The sequence below is a fragment of the Nyctereutes procyonoides genome, unplaced genomic scaffold (genome assembly GCF_905146905.1).
Source record: "Nyctereutes procyonoides isolate TBG_1078 unplaced genomic scaffold, NYPRO_anot_genome, whole genome shotgun sequence".
Lineage (NCBI taxonomy): Eukaryota > Metazoa > Chordata > Mammalia > Carnivora > Canidae > Nyctereutes > Nyctereutes procyonoides.
The window spans coordinates 5,172,426-5,195,340 of NW_026575130.1; the positions used below are offsets into that span (position 1 = coordinate 5,172,426).

At 36.7% G+C, this 22,915-nt stretch overlaps 1 protein-coding gene across 16 annotated transcripts in view; it reads left to right on the forward strand.

Moving 5' to 3' along the window:
- CAMK2D (calcium/calmodulin dependent protein kinase II delta) overlaps positions 1–22,915 on the forward strand; it is a 303,905-nt gene that overhangs the window by 223,832 nt on the left and 57,158 nt on the right. For all 16 annotated transcript variants that reach the window (XM_055342435.1, XM_055342429.1, XM_055342426.1 and 13 more), the window contains exons 7-8: positions 3,990–4,092; positions 11,946–12,029. In XM_055342435.1, the coding sequence (XP_055198410.1) occupies positions 3,990–4,092; positions 11,946–12,029 (187 nt within the window). The remainder of the gene's footprint in view (positions 1–3,989; positions 4,093–11,945; positions 12,030–22,915) is intronic.

Consider the following 22,915-nt stretch of genomic DNA (forward strand, 5'->3'; position numbering starts at 1 on the left):
CATGGATAAATCTGTGATATGATAAATGCTGAAGATGATCATCACCTTTGCCAAATCAGTTACTTAATAAAGATCACACTAAGAATTCTCATGTGTTTGTGAGACTTTTGAGAAGATTGAAACTATGGCTCGTGTTTCATAAGTTTCCCCTCTTGTTTGATTTGGATATGGGTAATAAATACTTTTAAGTATTTCATATTCTTTTGCAACCATCTACTGAGTGAACTATCTTTGAAAATGACCCATTTTTATGCCATTGGATGAGTTTCCTCGTATCACATCTTTAAAAGAAGGAATCAAGAAATCTGGCTTCAAAATCCTCCATCTTTTCTGGATCTCCCTACTTCATTTGGAGATTGAGGGGTTTGAGTTATTTTATCTCCCAAGTCAGTCCCAGTCCCTAAAAGTGACCCAGCAAGTTACCTAGGTACTTTGAGATATTTGAACAGATTCAAGAAAATCTCAAATCACAATGAAAGATGTTGCCATTGCATCCATATGGAAGTACAGAACAAAACTTGCCAACAGTTGCTGCTCATTACAGCTGATATGCTATAAATGGTTGTTGACACTAAGACCAGATGTCATGGAAAATCCTGCATCATTAGAAAGCAATTGGGTGGGGAAGGAACCTGTGTGTGAGAATGTCAGTAGAATCTATTTAAAAGCCAACCTAAAAAGTGATTCATTAGAGGAATTTAGAGATAATCTCAATACATAAAGATTAGCATAATAGACTGAGTTAAATTTAAGAATATAGACATCCCTCAAGTTATGAACATTCATTGTGAATATTCTGTGTCGTCGTGCACATAGACATGGCCAGCTGCACTGGAGTGTAATAATCATTAATGTGTATATTGTTCCATACAGAGTACAGAGCTCTTATGATAAAATCCAGTGATATTTTATACTTTTATGTATACTGTGATGAAATACATGTTTATTTGAGAGATGAAGGAACTAATTAGCTCCAAGAGTCTATGAGTTACCCATAGTCAGTAACAGTTAATAACAGTCAGTCCCAGGACATAAACCTATCTCTCCATCTTTTTCCTAGAGCATTGTGTTGCCAATTTCTCTCATGTTCAGCTGTACACTGGAAGAGCATTGTTTCTGATTTTACCTTTCTCATTTGCTTTAGAAAATCAAAATACTTGAATAGTAGCAGATAATAGCAGTGATCCTTTTTAAGGAAGCAGCCACTAATTAGCTGAAAGATTCTACTATTTCAGCTTTTGTTAAATACAATCACAAATTATCTTCTTTTCTATAGGTGTTCAAAATTTGAACTAACCTACATGCCAATGAGCTTTCATAGTGCAACACAAATTTAAGTTGGATACTATATAAGTGGTAAAATACAATAGGATAATTCAAATTTTGAATATATTCCAAAGGGTCATATATAAATCAAATTTGTGTGCTATTTCTAATGTTTCCTTGCAGCTGGCCATTAGAAACAATCTTGTGATGAAACATTTTATGAAGCAAATAATCATTTAATAAAGTCAGTAAACATCTTAATTTTTCAGTTTACATTCCATAATTCTATATTTTAGGTTTGCTTAAAAATATGTACAAACATGAAGCCATTTTAGTGCTGTTAATTTTTAAATCTACACAATAACCTTGAAAGAATCCTGCCTTTTCCTGTACATAACTGCAGCTGAACAGTCTTCATGGGTATAAGGTAAAACATTGATCCAGAGGGATTATTTCCCTGGATGACTCACAAGGCCCCATAGAGAGGTCTTCTAGGTCATCTCTAGGTATGAATATTTGTCCCAGTCATTCAGAGGCCATGCATGATAAAACTCTAAGGTGTTACATTTCTTCTGAATTGGCAGATACTTGGTGTGTAAGGGCATAATGCACACAGCACTGTGCAGAAACTTATTTGATCTAGTGATAAGAATAAAAACACATTAAATATTTTAAAAGTTTATTCACTGTTGGCACTGGCATTTGCTCAACAAACTTCAGTACCACTTGATTTAAAAGACCTAAAATGATTGACTTCTAAAGGGATTGGAACTCTTTCCTTGAATGAATCTGTGGTTGACAAAATAGGACAGATGTGTGTTAGCAGAGATCTCAGATATCTCAGTGCTTTTGAATGTGAAGGTTACAAAGAATTAAACTATTGCTTACAGTTCGAGTGGTTTTTTTCCAAGTCATTTATTTCATAAATTAATAGCTTCAAATCACTTTGTGATTAAATTAGAAAATGCATGAATGTAGTAGGCTACAAATTTTAGTTGTGAGAATAAAATGTCAAGTATTAGTAACAATATGGTCAGGTACTGTATTACATTAATAGATAACTAGAGTTCCAAGTAATTTTGAATGTTAAGTTTTTACTAAAAGTTATTTCAGCATGGAGATCTTTCATATTCTTGAGACATCTTCATCCCAGGGTCCAAATTATCATGTACTTAGTGTTGAGATAATTTAAAAACCCTATCAGCCCTAAGAAATTACAAAGTTTTCCTTACAGTTACCAATTGTCATAATAGTGATGAATCTGATGGCAGTGAACAGCAATAGCCTGAAGAAGTATGGTACTTGATTAAAACTTACTTGCCTATACTCTTATTTCTTATAGACTTAACCTAATTTTTTCAAGTTCTGGTTATGAGTCTTTGCTAATTTGCATGGCTGGCTTAATTAATAAATTAAATATTGGTTTAGGCTGTGTTTATGCAAGGTCAAAACAACCAACAGAATTGCTTAATTCAGTAAGAAAAAAGTAGCTATTTCATGCCAAAAAATATTGAATTAGTTTGCCAACACATAAGCAGAACCAATTTGAATGACCTGAATATTTAAATTTCCAGACAATTGTTTTGACACTTGTAGATTCCATTATTTCCCAACTTTTTTCAGTCTGAGGCTCACCTCTAAATTTGCTGGGGTTTACCCAATGGAAGAAGATTGTTGAACTACTCTCCCACATATGAATGTACCAATCCAGCTATATACCAGATACCAGATACCTGGGGATGGTAGACTTCACTGTATGTATTAATCAGCCTCCTCTTTCTGATGGTCTTCTCCCTTAATTAAGGCTAAAATTCACAGAGGTGGATCAGTGAAATCCAAAAGTTGGCTCTGGTGCCTATTTTCAAAGTTCCAGTGTGTCTCAATGGCCTGGTTGGGAAACAGTGATATAAACACAGCCTTATTCCAAGACTGAATTGTCAGTCCTTGAATAATGATAAATAACCAAGAAAATAAAAATGTATCTTTCTTATAGTATTCCAAGATATGAGAACAAATGTATAAGGAATGCTTTGAATCACACTTTGTAGGCATATAAATTATGTTTTTAAAAACTGGCTTATAAGGAAAAAAGCTAACTATAACATTTGGCAAATAGTAGTACAGTCTTACTGCCTTTAAGAATAAACAGATTCTTAAAGACAGCAATTATTACATAATTCAGAATAAGACTCCAAAATTTGTACAGAAATTGTTTGGAAACATTGAGAAATCAAAATCACTACATTTGGGTCCAAACTCTTGAAGTCAACTAGGATTTAATTTGCACAGTTTCATTTGCCAAATGTCTGTAGATTGGTCCAACTCTTGTTATCATTTTGCCAAGTTTCCTTCTGCTGAAAATGTCTGTGCTCTATTAGGCTTCTAAGTCAATGTCCATGGCCAAGTCTGGACCTCACCAGCCCTTGGAAGCATGTGAGCAGGTCAAGACAGGTGCTTCCGTTCATTTGATCTCTCCCCAAGTTTATTCTTTCTTCTGCCCAGTATCTCTCCAATGCTTTTATGCATCTGTCTGAAGCCTGTACACATGATAATTTGTAATCATTTTTCTAACCATATTTTCCCTGGGATTTAGGAATGACAGTCTCCAGGAGAGAGGACAGTGCATGACTCCCCCCCCCCCATCTTACAAAATGTTGTTAGTTTTGAGTAGTCTCTTAAAATAGGTTCTCACTTCAGTCTCTATTTTTTCTTTCTAAATAAAGCCTGAGAATTTGCTTTTAGCTAGCAAATCCAAGGGAGCAGCTGTGAAACTGGCAGACTTTGGCTTAGCCATAGAAGTTCAAGGAGACCAGCAGGCGTGGTTTGGTGAGTAGGGCCTCTCTCTACTTCATGCTGTTCATTCTCTTCTGACTGATCATAACCCACTTCCCAGCCAAAATAAGACAGAAATGTTCCTTCTAACAACAACCTGACTAAACTGAAGATATTAGACCTTTATAGGCACTTAATTTTACTGACATTAAAAGGTATATATTATCTAGAAATAATTTAAGAGAAAATATTAATACAAGAGTAATAATATGTAGACTTTTCCTTAAAAAATGAGTGAGAAAATAGATCTTACACTAAGAATTAATAGGGGATCCCTGGGTGGTGCAGTGGTTTGGCGCCTGCCTTTGGCCCAGGGCACGATCCTGGAGACCCAGGATCGAATCCCATGTCAGGCTCCTGGTGCATGGAGCCTGCTTCTCCCTCTGCCTGTGGCTCTACCCCTCTCTCTCTGTATGACTATCATAAATAAAAAAATTAAAAAAAAAAGAATAGGGAGGTTTGCAATGTTAGAAGATCACTTTTTATTTGGGAGAAAAGTGATTGTTTACATAGAACCTTACCTGATGCCAAAAACTGCTGTGTAAATAGTAGATACTCAGGAAATATAATATTTCCACATATTTTGTGGTTAACAAATTAAAGTTTTAAAAATATAATAGTGTTTATGTGTGTGTTCATCTTAATTATCTTCTATTTCTTCAAACTGCTGGTTTCTGCTCTAAAATTCTGATAATTTTGAAATTTCTGTATGATGAAATTTCTGTTTCTTTACAATGAAGGAAAAAATTAACTCTAAGTTTAAATAAGAGCATTGCTAACCAGGCTTGTGTATTGTCTCAGTATTTATCCTGTTAGGTTATTTTATTCACTGGTTTTGTGTGTGTGTTTGCCTCTGTTTTTGCCATTTCCCAGTACTGACCCATTTTTCTTCATGTAATCTCCCAAAATATAACCTCTCCTCCAGCCTTGATCTTACTTCTTTTCTGACTTTCAGTGTATTGAGGTTAGATCGTTTTTTAAATGCTCTTTGTTTCTGATTGCTTTTCCTGTGAACAACCGCAAATAGAAAAAGCACCCAAAATATAATTACTCATTTCATTTTATATGCAAAGACTTTCTTTGTTTGCCTAAATTTAAGGTGTGCACAGAGTCCCCAGGGTTCACCATTGTCTCTAATCTGTCCCAGCTAGTAAATGAGCCTGGATGATGTGACAGCCTTCTCCCATCTTGTCTATAGGCAGCTTAATTTAGGACCTCATTTTCTGCTTCCTGTCCTATCTCAGTAGTATCTTACTGTTGGCCTTGTCCATGATTCCTCCTAAGCTTAATACCACTGTTTACATTAAGTCTCTCTTTACCCACCAAATGAATTTAGTATCTCCAAACTTGGCATTTGGTTTGTCATATTTTGGCATATGAGTAAGCTTGTTCATATTAATTGCAAACTGAAAGAAGTTAGGGCTTAGAATAAGTACTGTAAATTGGAGGTTCAGAGGCATCTTTGTATCCTGGGTAAGAGCATGGTTGACAGAGATAAAGAGTATATGGTGACTTGGAGTTGCAGTCCCCCAGAAAGTAACAGGCTATCACAGAGATGGGCAGAGTAAGTAAAGGGGGTGCTTAAATTAAGCAGGAGGTCTGCCCCTCAAGATGCTGACAATGACTATTTACTGTGCAATGTGGGAGCATCTTAACGGAGGCACATGTGAAGGTGCTCTGGAACACAAGAGAAGAAGTATGAAATTCTGCCTCTGGGGAAAGTTTTGGTGATTGGGATAGTGCTTGTTTCCCTAATGGGTAAATGAGAGTTTGTTCACTAACATGTAAGGAGATGAAGGCCAGACAGAAGGATCAGCACATGAAAAATCTCAGAGGCGTGAAACTTGTTTCTATTTAAGGAATAACAAGAAGTTTGATATAGCTAAAGTATAAAGCATACTGGGATGAATGGTAGATAATTAGGTGGGAAAGGATTTTGTGTGCTTTGGAAGGATTTGGCTTTTATCCTAGAAGTTTCAAGAATCCTGTGAAAAATTTTAAGTAGGGAAGGACATAATTAGGTTTATGTTATATAATGATTTTGTGGGTAACAATGTGGAGAGTGTGTTTAAGATACTTACTCTCAAGGCAGGGAACCAGTTAGGCTAATACAGTAGTTCAAATTATGCATGATGACAGCTTGAGCCAAGAAGTACAAGAGCAAGCAAATTCCAGATAACTTGCAGAACAGACAGTGACTCTGAGCTCTAAGGAGGTCCGTGTAGAAGAAATCAAAGACCCAGAGGTTGAACTCTAGTCACATCTAGTCTCATCTGCGTCACAAGATTCAGGGTATGAAGCAGGACACTAAAACAGGGACTTAGGCTAGGGATATAATTGCCAGAACTGGGTGTAAGGTGATGATAGGATGTTAGGAACAAGACAGGCTTTGCAGCTAATGCTGCAAATCAACATCGGCAACTTGGCTTCATACTTAGAAGACTGATATAATTGAGCACCTTAAATCTCCCCTGTTTTTGAGCTCTGTGTTTTATCCCCTTCTTTAGATCACAAGCTGTTTGAGGGCAGGATTGTGTGGAGTAGAAAAAAATTCTGCTTTTTGAATTAGAATACCCAAGCTCATATCCTGGGTATGATTCTTAATAGATATATAGTATTGGGCAAGTCACTTTAACTCTGTGAGTACATGTCCTCTTTGTAAGCAGTGATAATAAACACTTCTTCGCAAGACCATTATGAATCCATAGGTATTCCCTGGGCTACGAAAGATGTTGAATACGTTTTCAAAACCATCTTGGCATGAAGCACAATGTCACAGTTCTTTGCCTGTTCAGTGAAACTTGTTGAGCAAATCAATCAGTAAAAAACCCAATATCAAATTAGCAAAAGCAATAGCATTTAAATAAAAGTGTACACACATTTCAAATTGTGATCATTTATTTCTAAAAGTGATCTGATTCCAGAGAAAGAATGACAGATTGGAATAAAATCCCCATTTCTTTTTCAGTGTGATATTATAACCCTTATGTTCTTACTAAGATCCCTATTAGAATAATGATTTTTAGGAGGTGCATTAGAAGTCCTAAGAAAATTCATCATTTCAAAAAATGTAGAAAAAACAGTTTATAAGCTTAAGAGAATGCACAAGTTTTTCTTTTTCTTTTCTTCTTTAGCTTCTTTTCAGCTTATTCTATGCAAGTGAATCCTCATGGTAACCCACCTGAGGAAAAGGAGGCATGTGGTATACTATATATCTTCTGGGTGTACTACCAGATATATCACAGATTTTAAAGTAAATGCCTGTTTTAGTATGAATGACTTGGTTTGATTTTTATTCAGTATTATCTACCATAATAGTCTCATGTATTTGACTGATTATTTTTTAATTTAAATTAAAGTTAGTGGGGATCCCTGGGTGGCTCAGCGGTTTGGTGTCTGTCTTTGGCCCAGGGCATGATCCTGGAGTCCTGGGATCGAGTCGCACATCGGGCTCCCTGCAGGGGGCCTGCTTCTCCCTCCGCCTGTGTCTCTGCCTCTCTCATGAATAAATAATAAATCTTTAAAATATTAAAGTTAGTTAACATATAGTATATTATTAGTTTCGGGGGTAGAGTTAAGTGATTCATCAATTGCATGTAACACCCAGTGCTCAATTACATCAAGTGCCCTCCTTAAGGCCCATTCCCCTTGACTGATTAATTTTATCTTTTAAAATGTATTATCAGTGATAGGGAGGGGAACCTTTTTATTTTTAATAAAATAAGTTATTTTAATTTTAAGATAAGAGCAGAACTCTTTTTTTCATTTTGTGTAATGCCAGAATTTCAGGCTTTTGCTCAATTTTATTATAATAAATATAAGAGGTCTACTACAAATAAGATAAATAAAACTACACAAAGCTTATAGAAGCTGTTTATTGTGTTTTTTAATTCTCATTTGTAAGTCTTAATGTTTCTTTTTCTCATGATAATTTTGTCTGTCTTCCTAGCCCTGTTCTATTTGATTCTAGCCAAAAAGCTAGAAGTAACACCCTGTATCATTACACTTGTTTTAAGATGGCTAGAAAATTTACCAAAGAGAAATATCCAAATATAGCCCATTTCTCCTGTGGGATTAGAAGTGCTATTTGCAGTATAGTTCCTTTTTGCTGCTAGGAAAAAAGAATAACCACTACCATCTTGCTTCATAGAAAAATTGTTTTGCTTGATTAATACTATGTCTCTTTTTAAAAATAATGAGGGTTTCATGATTTCACTATTGGGTATTTACCTCAAAGATGCAGAGGTAGTGAAATGATGGGACACCTGCACCTCGGTGTTCACAGCAGCAATGCCCACAATAGCCAAATGTGGAAGGAGCCATGATGTCCTTTGACAGATGAATGGATAAAGAAGGTGTGATACACACACACACACACACACACACACACACACTCTCACAGAATATTACTCAGCCATCAGAAAGAATGAATACCTACCATTTACTTCGATATGGATGAAACTGGAGGGTATTATGCTGAGTGAAATAAGTCAGAGAAAGACAATTATCATATAGTTTCACTCATATGTGAACTATAAGAAATAGTGAAAGGGTCCATAAGGGAAGGGGGGAAGCTGAGTGGGGAAAAATTTTAAAAAGACAAACCATAAGAGACTCCTAACTCTGGAAAACAAACAAAGAGTTTCAGAAGGGGAGGTGGATGGGGGGTTGGGGTAACTGGGTGATGGGCATTAAGGAGGGCACATGATGAGATGAGCACTGAGTGTTGTATGTTGACAAATTGAATTTAAATAAAATATAAAAAAATATTGGTGTTTTTAAAATGCAATGAATACCCATTATAATTATTTGGATTCCCAACAGTAAGTAATTATGTTTTGATTTTGGTCTGTTCTGATACTCCTTTTGGTTTTTCAGATTAAGAAGCATGTACTACCTCTAGAGAAGGCAAGCTCTCATAATTTCCCTGCTAATAGCATATATCATGATAAATGAGATTCTTATGAGTAATCTCCTGCTAAAAAAGGCTTTTCCTGTCTTACCCTAAGTATTTTGGTATTCATGAGAACACATTACACAGTACACAGTTCCTTTATGTTTATATATTTAAAATATGCTTCAATAGTTTTAGGACTAAGGACCCCACTGACGCTCAAATGATAATTATATTAAATAAGAATGAACATGATGGTGTTTTCTTAACATTTTATTTTAGTCTCCAGAAAAGGTTTGTAATAATTTACATTTAAAATTATCTTTTCATTTCTTAGTCACTTAATGAATTCTTCTTTATCTTTATACCTAGATGAAGTATCATTAACATTTCCTCCTCTAGGAAATATATTCTTCTAAGAAATTTAATACCTATATTAAAGTTTACTAATTCTAGGTAGGAGGTTGTAGATTGTATATAAAAGGGTGGTAGAAATTCAGAGTGAGGAAGGACCACTGAGAATTGTAGTTAGCTAAGGAGATCTCTAAGATGGAAATAATTTAGAGTTCACTCTCTGTTAAAGAAAAGGTAAAAGTAGAAATTGAGGTTTTTAAGGAACAGAAAAAATAACATCAATGGCAAGAATGAGAAATTTGTTTCAAGAGACCCTAAAAAGATTAATAAGGTCAAATGCTCAAGAGTAGAAAGAAATGTTGGTTGAATGAAGGGAAACCAGGTAATACACAGTCTTAAAATGTAGGCGAGGAACTTGGTCTTTAATCTGGAGTTTGGCATTGGTTTCTCATTGGGTTCCTTTGTGTCTCATCTTGGGAGGAGTTGTAAAGGGATCATTGGAATAAGAGTAGATGAGGCATACCCAGTAGCTCTTTAGGACTCTTATGCCCATCCCTGCCTTGGAATTAGCTGACTCCACATCACTCCTTGATGTAATTTTCAAACTTTGGTAATGGAACCACCGTGATTACTCAGGAATTCTTTGACCTCACACCTGTGAGGCAAATGCTCCTTTTAAGTAAAGTTTAAGAATAGAGGTGGATCCACTATGGTCCATGTGAAGCTTAAACTACTTTACAAGCGTCTTTTTTTGGAATCCCTTCTCATTGTCCACTCCATCTTCCTCCACAAGAAAGGAAAGGAAAAGTAATAAAGGGGTAGAAGGGATAAAATCCACAATCCTTTGCCTCGTTTTCTAAGGTAATTTTGTTCAGAGGAATAACCATGCTACTTTCTCTCTCTCTCTCTCTCTCTCTCTCTCTCTCTCTACACACACACACACACACACACACACACACACACACTTGTTTTTATCCTTTTTGCACATTGTTTGTACTTAATAAATTTGAAAATAGGAAGAAAAGGCTCCTTTCTTGAGCCCTTTAAATCCTAGTAAATATATGATGAGCTTCTCCAGTGATTTGTGGTCAGAGGAATTCCTGATTACATTTCCTTTTAAAGAAATGGTTCCAATTTTGGGGGTATCTTTAAATAAAACTTGCAAATAGTTATTTTGGATCTTTTTAAAAGTAGCTATTTTTATTTGAAAGCTATTATTTTCAGAAATAAGAAAAATGTCACTCTAGGTCCTAACTCTAAATTGATTATTATTTAAGCATACTTTATCAGAAAGTATGCTTTACACTGATATATACAATAGTGAAACTTTTGTTCCACTTTTATTTTACCATTTTCTTTCTCTTACCACATCTCTCTCTTAAAATTCTAGTTGATACTTGTTCAATAGTGATTCATACAGATGTTCCTGAGTCTTCTCTTTAGTTGACAGTTATAAGTACGCACTGACTATTTATTAGAACACAGTGATCTCTTTGATATATTTAGGGTTTATTTCTTCTCCTGGTGAATTCTTCAAACACTCAGCCCCATTACTACCCCATAGACTACCTCACTTTCAAAAATATTTACTTAGGATCTATTTTTTTTGTACTTTTGTTTTATAGGTGAGTGTGTCTCAAAATTATATTGGTATCATGTTAACTATCATTTCTTACAAAGTTCTAACCCGATCGTCAAATTTCTCCCTATTTCTTTTCAGATAGAGGAAAAGAAAGACTTTTTCTTTCCCCTCTTAGTTCTGTGGCTGGGGCCTGTGAGTTGAAATGACAAAAGACTGATTAACAGGAGAAAAGCATACAGTGCTTTTGATGTTAATATTTTAACTCTTACATAAACACAGGGGCCTTTCTAGAAAATTAATGAAGACCTAAAGAAAGGCCAGCCTTAGGAGCTCATATCCCGTTTTAACAAAGAGTGATAAAATGTGGCGATTTGACAAGACAAAGGGAAAAGGAGTTAGGGCTGGGGGTATTAAATTGTGGGGAAATAACAAGGAAACCTATAAGGACACTAATGGAAGATCAAGGTTATTTTAGTAAGGTTGGTTTGTATAGATCCATCTTGTCACCAACTCCTGTGCCAGGAATTTTCCCTTCTTCCTGGTACAGGGAGGGCACCTTTTCACAAGAATTTATGCCCTACTTTTAGGTAGAAAGAAGATTAAAGAGCCTGTCATACATCTGCTGATTCTCAGTTGCCTTCAGCTAAAAATAATCAGTATGCCACAGTGACATATTTTGGGGTGGTATGTTCTGATCCCCTTCAAAGGTTTATTTTCAAATCTTGCATAAGTAAGTGAGAATAAGCACTAACCAAGTAGACTTAAGTAAAAATTCTGACTGTATGGTACAATAGAATAACATTCATATCTGGGAAAAATGCATTTTTTTCTAATTAGCTACAAAGCAGGTTAGTGTGATACTGCAATAGAGAGAAACTAGTGTACATTATTTTAGGCCTGGTTTTCTCTTGACAAGCATATCATCAGATCAAAAATCCCCAAAAATATTTTCTTCCTTAGTTTCCTGTTTCTTGGTTTTGTCAAGTGAACTCTGACTCATTAACCTTTTTTTCTTAGGTTTTGCTGGCACACCCGGATATCTTTCTCCAGAAGTTTTACGTAAAGATCCTTATGGAAAGCCAGTGGATATGTGGGCATGTGGTAAGGAATAATATTTCCTTGCAAATTTTGCAGTATACCAGTATAATTAAAAATAGTATTTTTTAAATTTGAAGTCGATGCTCATTAGGAATCAGCTTAGAATAGTAGTTCTCAAACTTCAGCCTACAACAGGTCACATGGAAGGCTGGTTAAAGCACAGATTACTGCATCTGATTAAGGAGGTCTAGAGTGGAAGCATCTATAATTTTAGCAAGTTCCCAGACAATGTTAGTGCTTCCAGTATCAGGAACCACTGAGACCGGGGACACAGATCATCCCCACTAGTGGCCATGCATTTATACTGTTGTCCTGCCACCTCATTCAAGCAGTCCTTATAACAGATGCCATGTTTGCACAGCATGTTTGGTTGGCAGGGATTAAGAGAGAAAAAGTGGATCTTGGAAAAGGATGAAACTGGTCTGTCCTATGGACTGAACTCAGAATTAGGCCTTTAGCAACCAACTCCAATCAAATGAGAATCCTATGCAGGCTCAAAGACACTTAATGTGGAGGATTCCCACCAGTTTTTAAATGGAATTTCTCTGTGTTAACATATACAGCAAATAGGTAAAAAACCGAAATAAAAGGGATACTATAGGATGCACTGAAATATTTTTCAACTGGTGTTACTGACACAAACTAGTCCTCTAGGTTCCTGACACTGCCATCGCTACAAGTCTATAAATAGTTTGGCTTTAGTGTGCTGCAAACAGACTTCATGCCTTTGGTGTTTGTCAGTAAGCCTGGAAAGAGTTGATAAAAAAAAATGAAAACTTTTTTTCATTCCGAAAATAACTTTTTAGATTTGGCTCTAGTGAAAAAAATAATAATTTATTACCACTACTTCATAGTAATAGTTATCCTTAACCTATCAGTAACCACACTATATTTCTTGTCAGCTTTATCCTATTAGCAATAGCAACTTGGTGTTTGATCTTAAACTGAATGCATCCTGGGCCTTTAGACTTACCTCCACTCCTAGGAAAGCAGTTATGGGAGGAGCACTGTATCTGGAGTCATAATGCCTGCTTTCAGATCTTTGCTTTGCACCTACTAACCCTATCTCTAGTATCTCTGAGTTGGTTTCTTTACCTGTCAAACAGGAAAATATTGCCCTCATAGAGTTGTATGGAGGTCAAATAAAAGCATTTTATAGTTTGTAAAGAAATTTAAAATGCAAACAGCTATTACTCTAAAAGTTGGATTAATTAAAGGGTAATGTTGTATGTGTACTATGTCATCTTCCTGCCTAACTGAGAATATCTTCTAAGCATGAACTCTATGTCTTTGGGTTAGAACATTGTCACAGAATGTCCTTCTTGAAATCTAAATGCTAATGGCAAATAACTCACATATTTCCCTTGCAATGATCAGCTCTCATCACAGACCTCTCTTTGCTGATGAATTTAAAAAGTAGCAGTGTGTTGAGAGACAGGCAGACATAGATGGGTTTTATGGAGGATACAGCTGAGGGGAGTGTAGCTGGTGTGCTACACTCAGACCCCGAACACCAGCGGGCTAGTGTGGTAGAGACTGGTCAGTAGCTGAGGCAAGGCACTGAGAAGGCTTCTTTGTTGCCTTCATTAGACTTTACCTCTAACCTCCTCCCAACTCCTTTATTCTTCATCCTTTCTTCTTTCTCTCTTTCTCCTCCTCTCTCCCACCTGCTTCACAGGCAGGAGGCAGTGTGTGAAGTGCTTGAGTGGGTCTTCTGCTTTAGTGGGTCTGAACTGAGTATAGGCAGCTGCATTTTTAATATCTATGACATCATCAGAGTTTAGACTCACTGTCTTAGACTCACTAAATATACTACACTCAATTTTAATATTACTTTGGTAAATTTGAGTCTAATTGGCTTCTGGATTTTTTGTTTGGGTGTATTGTTTGTATAGCTAACCTTTTATAATGTATATTTTATAATAATAGGATTTCACATCTGTAAAATGTGAGGTAACTTACAGGGTAGAAGCTCTCTCTTGGCTAGAAAAAGGAATAAATATGGGTGAAGAGTTACTTCCCTCCTTATTGTCTAAGCCATATGCCATTCTTAAGAACTGTAAGTAAGTAGTAGATAGATAGTACATGTATACCTGCAGACATATATTCACACATACAGATCTCATAATAACTCTAGAAACTTAGAGCCATAGGGTATCTCACAAATTTCAACCTCAGTTTTCCCATGGGCAGAGCCACCTTTCACTTTGTGCTCAGTTAGTTAGTTATTTAGAGAGAGAGAGAGAAAGAAAGCAGGGGTAGAGGCAGAGAGAAAAGGAAAATCTCAAGCAGTCTCCACACTGAGCCTGACATCAGCTCAGGACCATGAGATCATGACCTGAGCCAAAACCAAGAGTCAGATGCTTAACTGACGACCCTCACTTTATTCAGTTCTATCCTTACCTTTGTTTTCTGTCCACAATTTTCTATAAACAGCCAAATCCCTTTGTGACAAGCCATGCTCCATTTAGACCATATTTCCTAACAGTTCCCATTTTCCTTAGAGATTGTGACATTTTTTAAAATAGTGTGCCTTGAAATGTATTTGGGATCACAAAGGTAACCACAGAATTGTCTTAGATATTCCAATATCACATATTTGGGGGAAATGACCCCCCACCTTCCATAAACATCATAATAAAATCTTCTGCCTTTTGTTACATTCTGGATCACTGCAGTGAGTGAGTTTGAAATGTTTTACCATTTTATTTTATTTTCATTTCACTCAGGTAACATGGAAGTTACATTAAATTCTCTTTATTTCTAAGATGATCCACCATTTCTCATTCCCATTTAAGAACCACCAAGGTAATGTACACATCATTTGATTACCTTTAGGCGATGGCAATCTTGAGAGAAACTCTTTTATAGCGATCCATCAGCACTGGCTCTTACCTAGTGAATACTTTTTTCCAAGGTTAGACGTTGCATAGTATTGTAGGAAATGACACTACACAGATAACAAATGCAAAATAAGACATTTAGCAGAATGGCAGCTAATCTGTGAATTAAGCTGTGAGTACTCACTACAGCAGATTATCTGTTTAACAGTTGACGTGGAGCAGAGTGAGGCACACTATTAGTATAATGGCTAAAAGAGGTCTGCACATTATTTTTATTAGAAATATGCAAAAACTGGTACATAAGAAATTTCAAATACTTACTACCATTACCTTGTTTTCGAGACCTCATACAGAGTGTAGTCTGATCTGTACTCAGTCTTTTAAAGTAACTAGTCCATTACTAGAAATCAAGTAATAGACATTAATGAAGCAAGAATATACCCCTGTTTTGTACCATTAACCAATTGATTTTGATGGCTTTCTTGCATATGTAGCTGTTTCCATAATTCACCAATGGAATGAGCAGATGTTGTTTATAGATGTCACTGAATCACTGGATTTTAACAGAACTTGCTTCTACATCTTGATTCAAAAAATGTAAGCCCATCTAAACATATCCAACACACACACACACACACACACACACACACACACATATCCTGGTCTTAACTACGTCTCTAATTGAATTAGATATCACTCAAAACAATTACGTGGTAATTGAGTGGTAATAAATTAGTGACTATCACAGAATGATCATGACTTGATGAACCTTTGGAATATTATGGAAAATATTCTTTTCTTGCATGGACACTGTAGCTTCAATATTTGTGTGATTACTGGACCTTAGAGTATATATCTGCTAACAGTTCTCATTCTCCTTAGAGATTATGGGGTTGTTTATGTATTTCAGCTGAGATAAGTCAGCATCAAGCACTTTTTAAAGAAAGTATTGACAGTTTTGAAATCTCAAGCCTACTGTAAAATTTGTTGCTATGCTTACCTTACACTGGGCAACATTTGTTGCTTATGATTACCAGTTCTATGATTACCTTACACTTGGCCATCACACGTATACTTCACAATTATAAGTCTCTGTCTTCATTCTTTATGACCCACATTCTCATTAGTCTTCTACCCATGGAGCTTTACTCACAATTATAGCCTCTACCAATATTTTCTTGCTCTTGTCTCAGATTTCTTAAGAAAATATTTATGGTTTCCCTAACTTGATGATTTACAAACTGTGGACAATGAACCCATGCTTCAAAGTGACCTGAGTGCTAATCAAAATTTTAGCTTCCTGGGATGCACCGGAGGATCACTTAATAAGATTCTCTGTGGTGAGGCTCAAGAATTTGCATTTTATCAAGCTTACTGGGTTATCCTAATACACACCAACATTGAACAGCATTACCCTCGGAGTTGCAAATTTCCTTAGGGCAGCAAATTTTAGGATACTTACACCATACAGCAGAGGTTGTAAACAGGTTGGTTTATGGATGTCTTGGCCAGATTGGCGGACCTTTCACTTTGGGAGGTGTTGACATTTATTATCTTTATAATTTGTTATCAAGAGATTACTTGTAAAACTATCAGTTTCTAGCCCCTCTAAAGTAAGCAAAAGAACTAATAACAAGATGCTTTTGTCCTTAAATAGCAACTGTGCCTGTCAGATAATGGACACATGCTCTCCCCTGATTACCACTCTCCCCGATGCACACTGCAAACTCAGGCATTCATTTCTGCCTGATGTTGGAAGAACTGCCAGTTTGCCACCCCTACTATATGGCATAATTTCTATCATCTGAAGACTAACTTCCTATATTACTGACCTTGACCTTCTTCTAGATCTTTGTCGTACCCATCATTGGCCCTGTAGGTCAGAGTTAAACACTTTTCCTATTTGAATTGTATGATTTTTTGCATAAGATATTACAATATAAAAGAGAGCCATACTTATTCCTCATATAGTTAATTATGCATTTCCAAACTCCACTCATAGTGTCTCCTTTATTTACTGAGAGTATTAAGTGTATGTCTTGTTAGATTGTTCTGTTAACTTCCCACTGACTTTTCAAAGTTTCTCAACATTGCTTTTTTCTCCTTCCATTAGAGCACTCATTAGAATGTTTTAATCATTAATGTGATTATAGGTTTAATCATGTTTCTAACTCTAGCTTTTATTAAAATCATTTTTGAATGTTCTTGATAATGTAATCTTTTTACCTAATCAGTAATCAGTGCTTCTCAACTCTTATTAATCACATATCTCTGGCACCACTCAAGCATAAATATGCACATATGACAGTTAAAACTAGTTTTATCCACTTTTAAATGTTATATGAAACTATGTCAAAATAGTTTTTAACTTTCTGTTTTAGAAATTTTAAAGCATACAGAAATATACAGAATGAACTCTGGGCTAATCTTATTTCATCTATACTACCCTATTCATTCCTCATCCCCAAGATTATTTTAGTCAAACTCAAACATAATATCAATATATTTATACATAGTGTAATGTATATCTCTAAAAGAAAAGGGTTCTTTTAAAAGAATGACAATAATATCAAAACTAAAAAAATAATAATAGCAATACTTCAAAATTTAAAATAATAACTACTTAAAACCATCAAACATTTAAGGGTTTTTTTTTTTTTTTACTTTGCCCTCTTATCTCACAATTTATTAGTTTGATCTCTTAGGTCTCTTTTAATTTGTAGTTCCTGCTTCTTTCTCTCTCCCTCTCCTCATTCCCCTTCCCATTTCTCTATTTGTTGAAGAAATCTGTAGTTCCCATGGAACATCCCTATGGAGTACCTGATATTGGTCTCTACATAGTGTTTACGACCTAAGAAACCAGGATTCCTTGTAGAAGTGGCTGATTGCAAGTATGGATCAGGAAAAAGCACAAGATGATAGAGGTGGATCTTGTTATTGCAGGAAAGAAAGAAAAAAGAAAACTGTTAAAGGCTATAGACTTTTGGAGGGAGCAAGAACACTTCAGGGATGATGATATAACCTCCAAAGGTTGGGTGTTCTAATGATGTTAATGGCATTTGATGATCTACCTAGGTATTAACAGGACTCAAGAGCCAACTTGGAGAGGCTTCTTTTGGTTAAACATGGGACAATTAGAGTATAAGTGAGAAAAATAACAGTAATGGATTAAAACACATCAAATAAGTTTAAATCCATGCATTCATGATGATAAAATACAACAGCAATTTTAACTTTTGAATTAGATTAGTTAATAGGGAACGAATATGTTATTTTGAAAACTAATAAAAGGGAAAAATTCTGTTACTTTGCCTTTCCTGTATGAATTATAAGATAGAATAACCAAATAATGATGAAGTACGTTGTTCTTAGACTAAAGAAGGTATAATAGAATAACAATATCATTATTTTGCAACCCCTAATGAAATATCTAGGTAGAGATCATCAAAGGGCACTAACATTGTGAGAAAAATCCAAACTTTAGAGGTTGTGGCATCACCCCTGAAGTGTTCTCGGAAAAAAAAAAAAGGAAGTGAAGATTTTGATTGACTTTTAAAATTTTTGCTGTTTAAGTTATAGGGAAAGAAAAAAACACATTTTTTTTTTATTTTTTTCCCTCTGACCTAGGAGAAAAAGATAAGATGTTAGGATTATAAATTAAGGTTACAAGAAAAAGGGGATCCCTGGGAGGTTCAGTGGTTTGGCACCTGCCTTTGGCCCAGGGCGTGATCCTGGAGTTCCGGGATCGAGTCCCACATCGGGCTCCGTGCATGGAGCCTGCTTCTCCCTGTGCCTGTGTTTCTGCCTCTGTGTGTGTGTGTGTGTGTGTGTGTGTCTCATGAATAAATAAATAAAATCTTTAAAAAAAAAAAGGTTACAAGAAAAAAGTAAATTGGAACCTACTAATGGGGCAAAGACTCATAGACAATAAAAAAAGCTTTAAAATAATCAAGGTACCTAGCTAAAGGAAAAAGTGGCTACAGGGAATATTTAAGGCAAGACCAAGTTGAAACCTTACCATTGAGAGTCCAGGCCTCTCAATCAGACAACACAAACAATTTAAAACTTAAAATGATCATTTCTCTTAAAGTTCATAGATAAAGTAGCTGCAAGAAACCTTTAAGACATGGCTTTGTCAAGCCTGCTTGTGGCTAAAACAGTTAAGTCACTCAAACTCTCAAATTCCATTTCCTCATCTGTATAATGGAGACAATAACATTACCGCACAGCTTTGTATAGGGAGTAAATAAGGTAATGCACTAAAGCACATCTAGCTGCTCAAAAAATGTAACCTACGATAAAACTTATTATTATATCATGACTCTTGTAATTATGCTTTCAGAAAGTAGAATGCCAAAAGTATATCATTCAGGAAGGCTTCAGATGCCAATCTGATGAGCAAATCAAATTAAGCTAACAAAGCAATATTTATTTAAATAGGTACTGACAATAATTAATCATCAGTCTCCTTAGTGCGTGCCCATGTAGTTTTCGTCTTGAAATCTTCTGGCCTGAGTGTTTTAAAATCTTCCTAATTTGTATAGTTGTTTTAGTGAAAGTAGTTCTTTTGGTAGAAACTCCTCAAACAATTAAATTGTGGTCATTTATCTATATAGTGGCTGCCAATTTGGGAGGAACTCAACCAGTGAGCCTTCCCCTTCGCAGAGACATGCCACATCAAGTGTTAGCCAGTAGGACTATGGATGTAATGCAAAAGGACAAAGCCTCAGAGGCAGGCCAGGCTTGCAATGTAACCTAGGTCCAGAATGCTAAATGACTCTGTTGGGAGTCTGTTTTATAATTTCATAACAGCCTACCTCAGATATTTATTAGCAAAATGCCTAATTAGGGACGCCTGGGTGGCTCAGGGTGTGATCTTGCAGTCCCAGGATTGAGTCCCACATCAGACTCCCTGCATGGAGCCTGCTTCTCCTTCTGCCTATGTCTCTGCCTCCCTCTCTCTGTGTCTCTCATGAATAAATAAATAAAATCTTAAAAAAAAGAAAAATTCCTAATTAAAAATTAATATAGACTATTGCCATTACAAGGCCAATTTTTTTCTTTGCTCCCTAAATTAAAGGGAGTAATTAAAGGGAGGGTTAAAAAAAAACTTAGAAATAGTCTTACCTCTGCCTGTGTTCTAGGAATGCAAACACAGACACCCATCATCATCATCATCATTAGATGTATCTGTTACATCAGATAATAAAAATGACATAAAAATAATTTTTAAAAGTGTACATTAGATTATAATGTAGCGAAAGGTGGAAAAAATATTTTTTTATGTTGTGAAGATGAGGTTTAATGCATTGAAGTTTTTTTCATGGTCTCCTTTTTTAACTCCAGTATAGTAAAATAATTTTCAGTCTCACTTTTAATGCTTTGTTATATTTTTATTCAAGGATGTTTAAATAAATTGTTGTTTAAATTGTTCTACTGTGGTTGTGATTCACATGAATTAAGAATCTGCTTTTGAACTGGAACTTCCTGAAGCAGGCTATCAAAATCTAAAGTGATTAAACCATTGTTTAAAAGCCATTTTTGCTGCCACAGTGTCTACTGTATATAGATGCCAAGCCTGATGGATAAGAACAAATCTAGAACTCCCTGACAAAGAAAACATAAAGAAACCCAAGAGATCCTCGTTAGAGAAAAAAGGAATCGTAGGCCATGCCAGGCAGTTTTACCTGTCTTACCCATCTGTCCCTGGTTTCCATGGTTTAAGGGAAAGCAACAAGAAGAAAACAAGCAGTAGAGGTCAGAGCAGTGGCAGAAACTAAAGGCCTCATGCAGGCCAATTAACTTTTCAAAAGTAGAAGGGGATTGGTTCAAGATAGCAAGGTTAGAAGATCCCAAATTCAACTCCCCAGTGAGCACACTGACTCTACAGCTTCATATGAAACAACTTAAGAAAAACTAGGGCACCTGGATGGCTCAGTCGGTTGAGCGTCTACCTTTGATTCAGGTCATGATCCCGGGGTCCTAGGATTGAGTCCTGCATGGAGTTACCTGCTCAGTTCCCTCTGCCTGCCACTCCCCCTGCTTGTGTTCTCTCCCTCTCCCTCTCCCCCTCTCCCCCCCACCTCTCCCTCTCCCTCTCCCTTTCTCTCCCTCTCTCTCAAATAAATAAATCTTTTTTAAAAGACAAAAAACTAAAGATTGGCTGAGTATTGACTATACATCAGGCAAAAGAAAAGAATATCACACTGAAGTGTGCAGGAGAGGCTAGGACACAATCTCACCATAAACCCTGCCCATGATTTGGTGACCAAATGAGGAAAAAATTTAAAACCTGAGCCTTTTTGTGGAGTAAAGTGTTCAAGCCCCCATCTAGTCCCTCAGCTTTTAGGAGTGGCACCTGAGAGTTAAACACTCAAAATATCTAATTGTAAAACCAATAGCACTTATGTCCCAGGTGCACAAGGCTATCATGATCTGAAAGACAGCTCTTAATGGGCCTGGATGTTTGGACATACCTGCCTCAGGGCCCAGCTCAGTGGCTGCCTGATTGCATCCAGACATAAATTGAAAGAGGTTGGCCTGCTGATATTTAAGTGTCAGCCTGTGGGGCAAGCATCTAATGTAACACACATATCTGGGAGCCTACTGGAGTATTCTCTGGGATAGAGACTGGTTAGTACTGTGTCCATGCTCTCCTCTGCTGTGCTCCAGAGCACTAGAAAGGAAATTTTTACATGTATCTGGTGCCCTGATTTTTGTGGCTGCTGCCCAGGGGATGCCTCCTGACTGGCTGGCTCTGGATGCCAGGGGGACTTATGTTCCTCATCTCATGAGACTATAATAATCAGGATAACCCAGAGAGGAGCTCATACTCGTCTCTGGCACCTTAATTTTTGTACCTGCTGCCAGGAGACACCTCCACATTGCCAGCTCTGTTAGTCAGTGGGGTTTATGCTTGTGAGTTCCTTAGGACAGTAACTCGTGGAGAGAGGGTTCCTAAATACCCACCACCCCCACTGCACAGCAAAAGGCAACAGACCTAGGAGCTTGGTCTTTCTGGGAAGGGAGCCTACTAACTAAAAGTCATGGCTGGCAGCCTGAGGGGCAGGTTTCTAATTAAACACACATCTAAGGAATGACTATAATCTTCCAGAGACCTCAGAAAGTACCACTATCTTCATGTTCTCCCTCTGTCACACTCCAGAGCACCAATGTCTCCTGGAGGGAAGCTTCACATGAAGCTGGTGTCCTGGTTTTTGCATCTGCTGCCATGTATTTTTATCTGCCCCCCAGGGTATGTCCCTAGATTGCCTGACTGGCTAGGGGAACGTGCATCTGAAGTTCCACCAGACTGGCAATTGGAGACAAAGTTCTTGGCAGGCTGCCATCCCAGGACACTGCACAGACAGAAGATCGAGGCATACCTCTTTCCAGTCATTCTGTGAAGGGGGCCTCTTGGCTTGTCCTAGAGCTTTGGCCTGAGAAGCACACTAAGAGCTGCTCTCAAAGAATGTAGGTTGTAGGCACCATCATGGTGCTCTCATTCTGCCTTGTTCCATCTGGCCAGTATCTCCCAGAAAAGAGATTTTACATTCAACTGGAGCCCCAGTTTTTGTAACTGTCACCCAAATTGCTTGTTCAGTGGGGTTTATGCTTGTGGTCCCACAGGACTGTACATATTTGCATAATTTTATTTTTAATTTTTTTATTTGCATAATTTTAAAAGCTGCTACCTGAAGATTTGGCTTCCAAACAGCCTGAATCTAGGTACTGAGCTCTTCCCCTTTCATTCACTGACAGGTCTTGGCACATCCTCACCTACTGAGCCCTAATAAAGATATAGCTGGCTTTTTGGAAGAGAACAAAGGTTTGAGAATGACAGAGTTGGAGCAGAGTTGAAAGATGCCCATAAGGCTCATCTACACAAGGAGAGGTGGTGGTTTTGTATATTCTATAAATCAACACAGAGTCAAGTAAAATGAAAAAAAAAAAAAACAGGAAAATGTTCAGAATGGAAGAAAAAGATAAAACCTTAGGGGGAAAAAACTGTAATAAAATGCAGATAAGTAATTCACCTAATAAAGC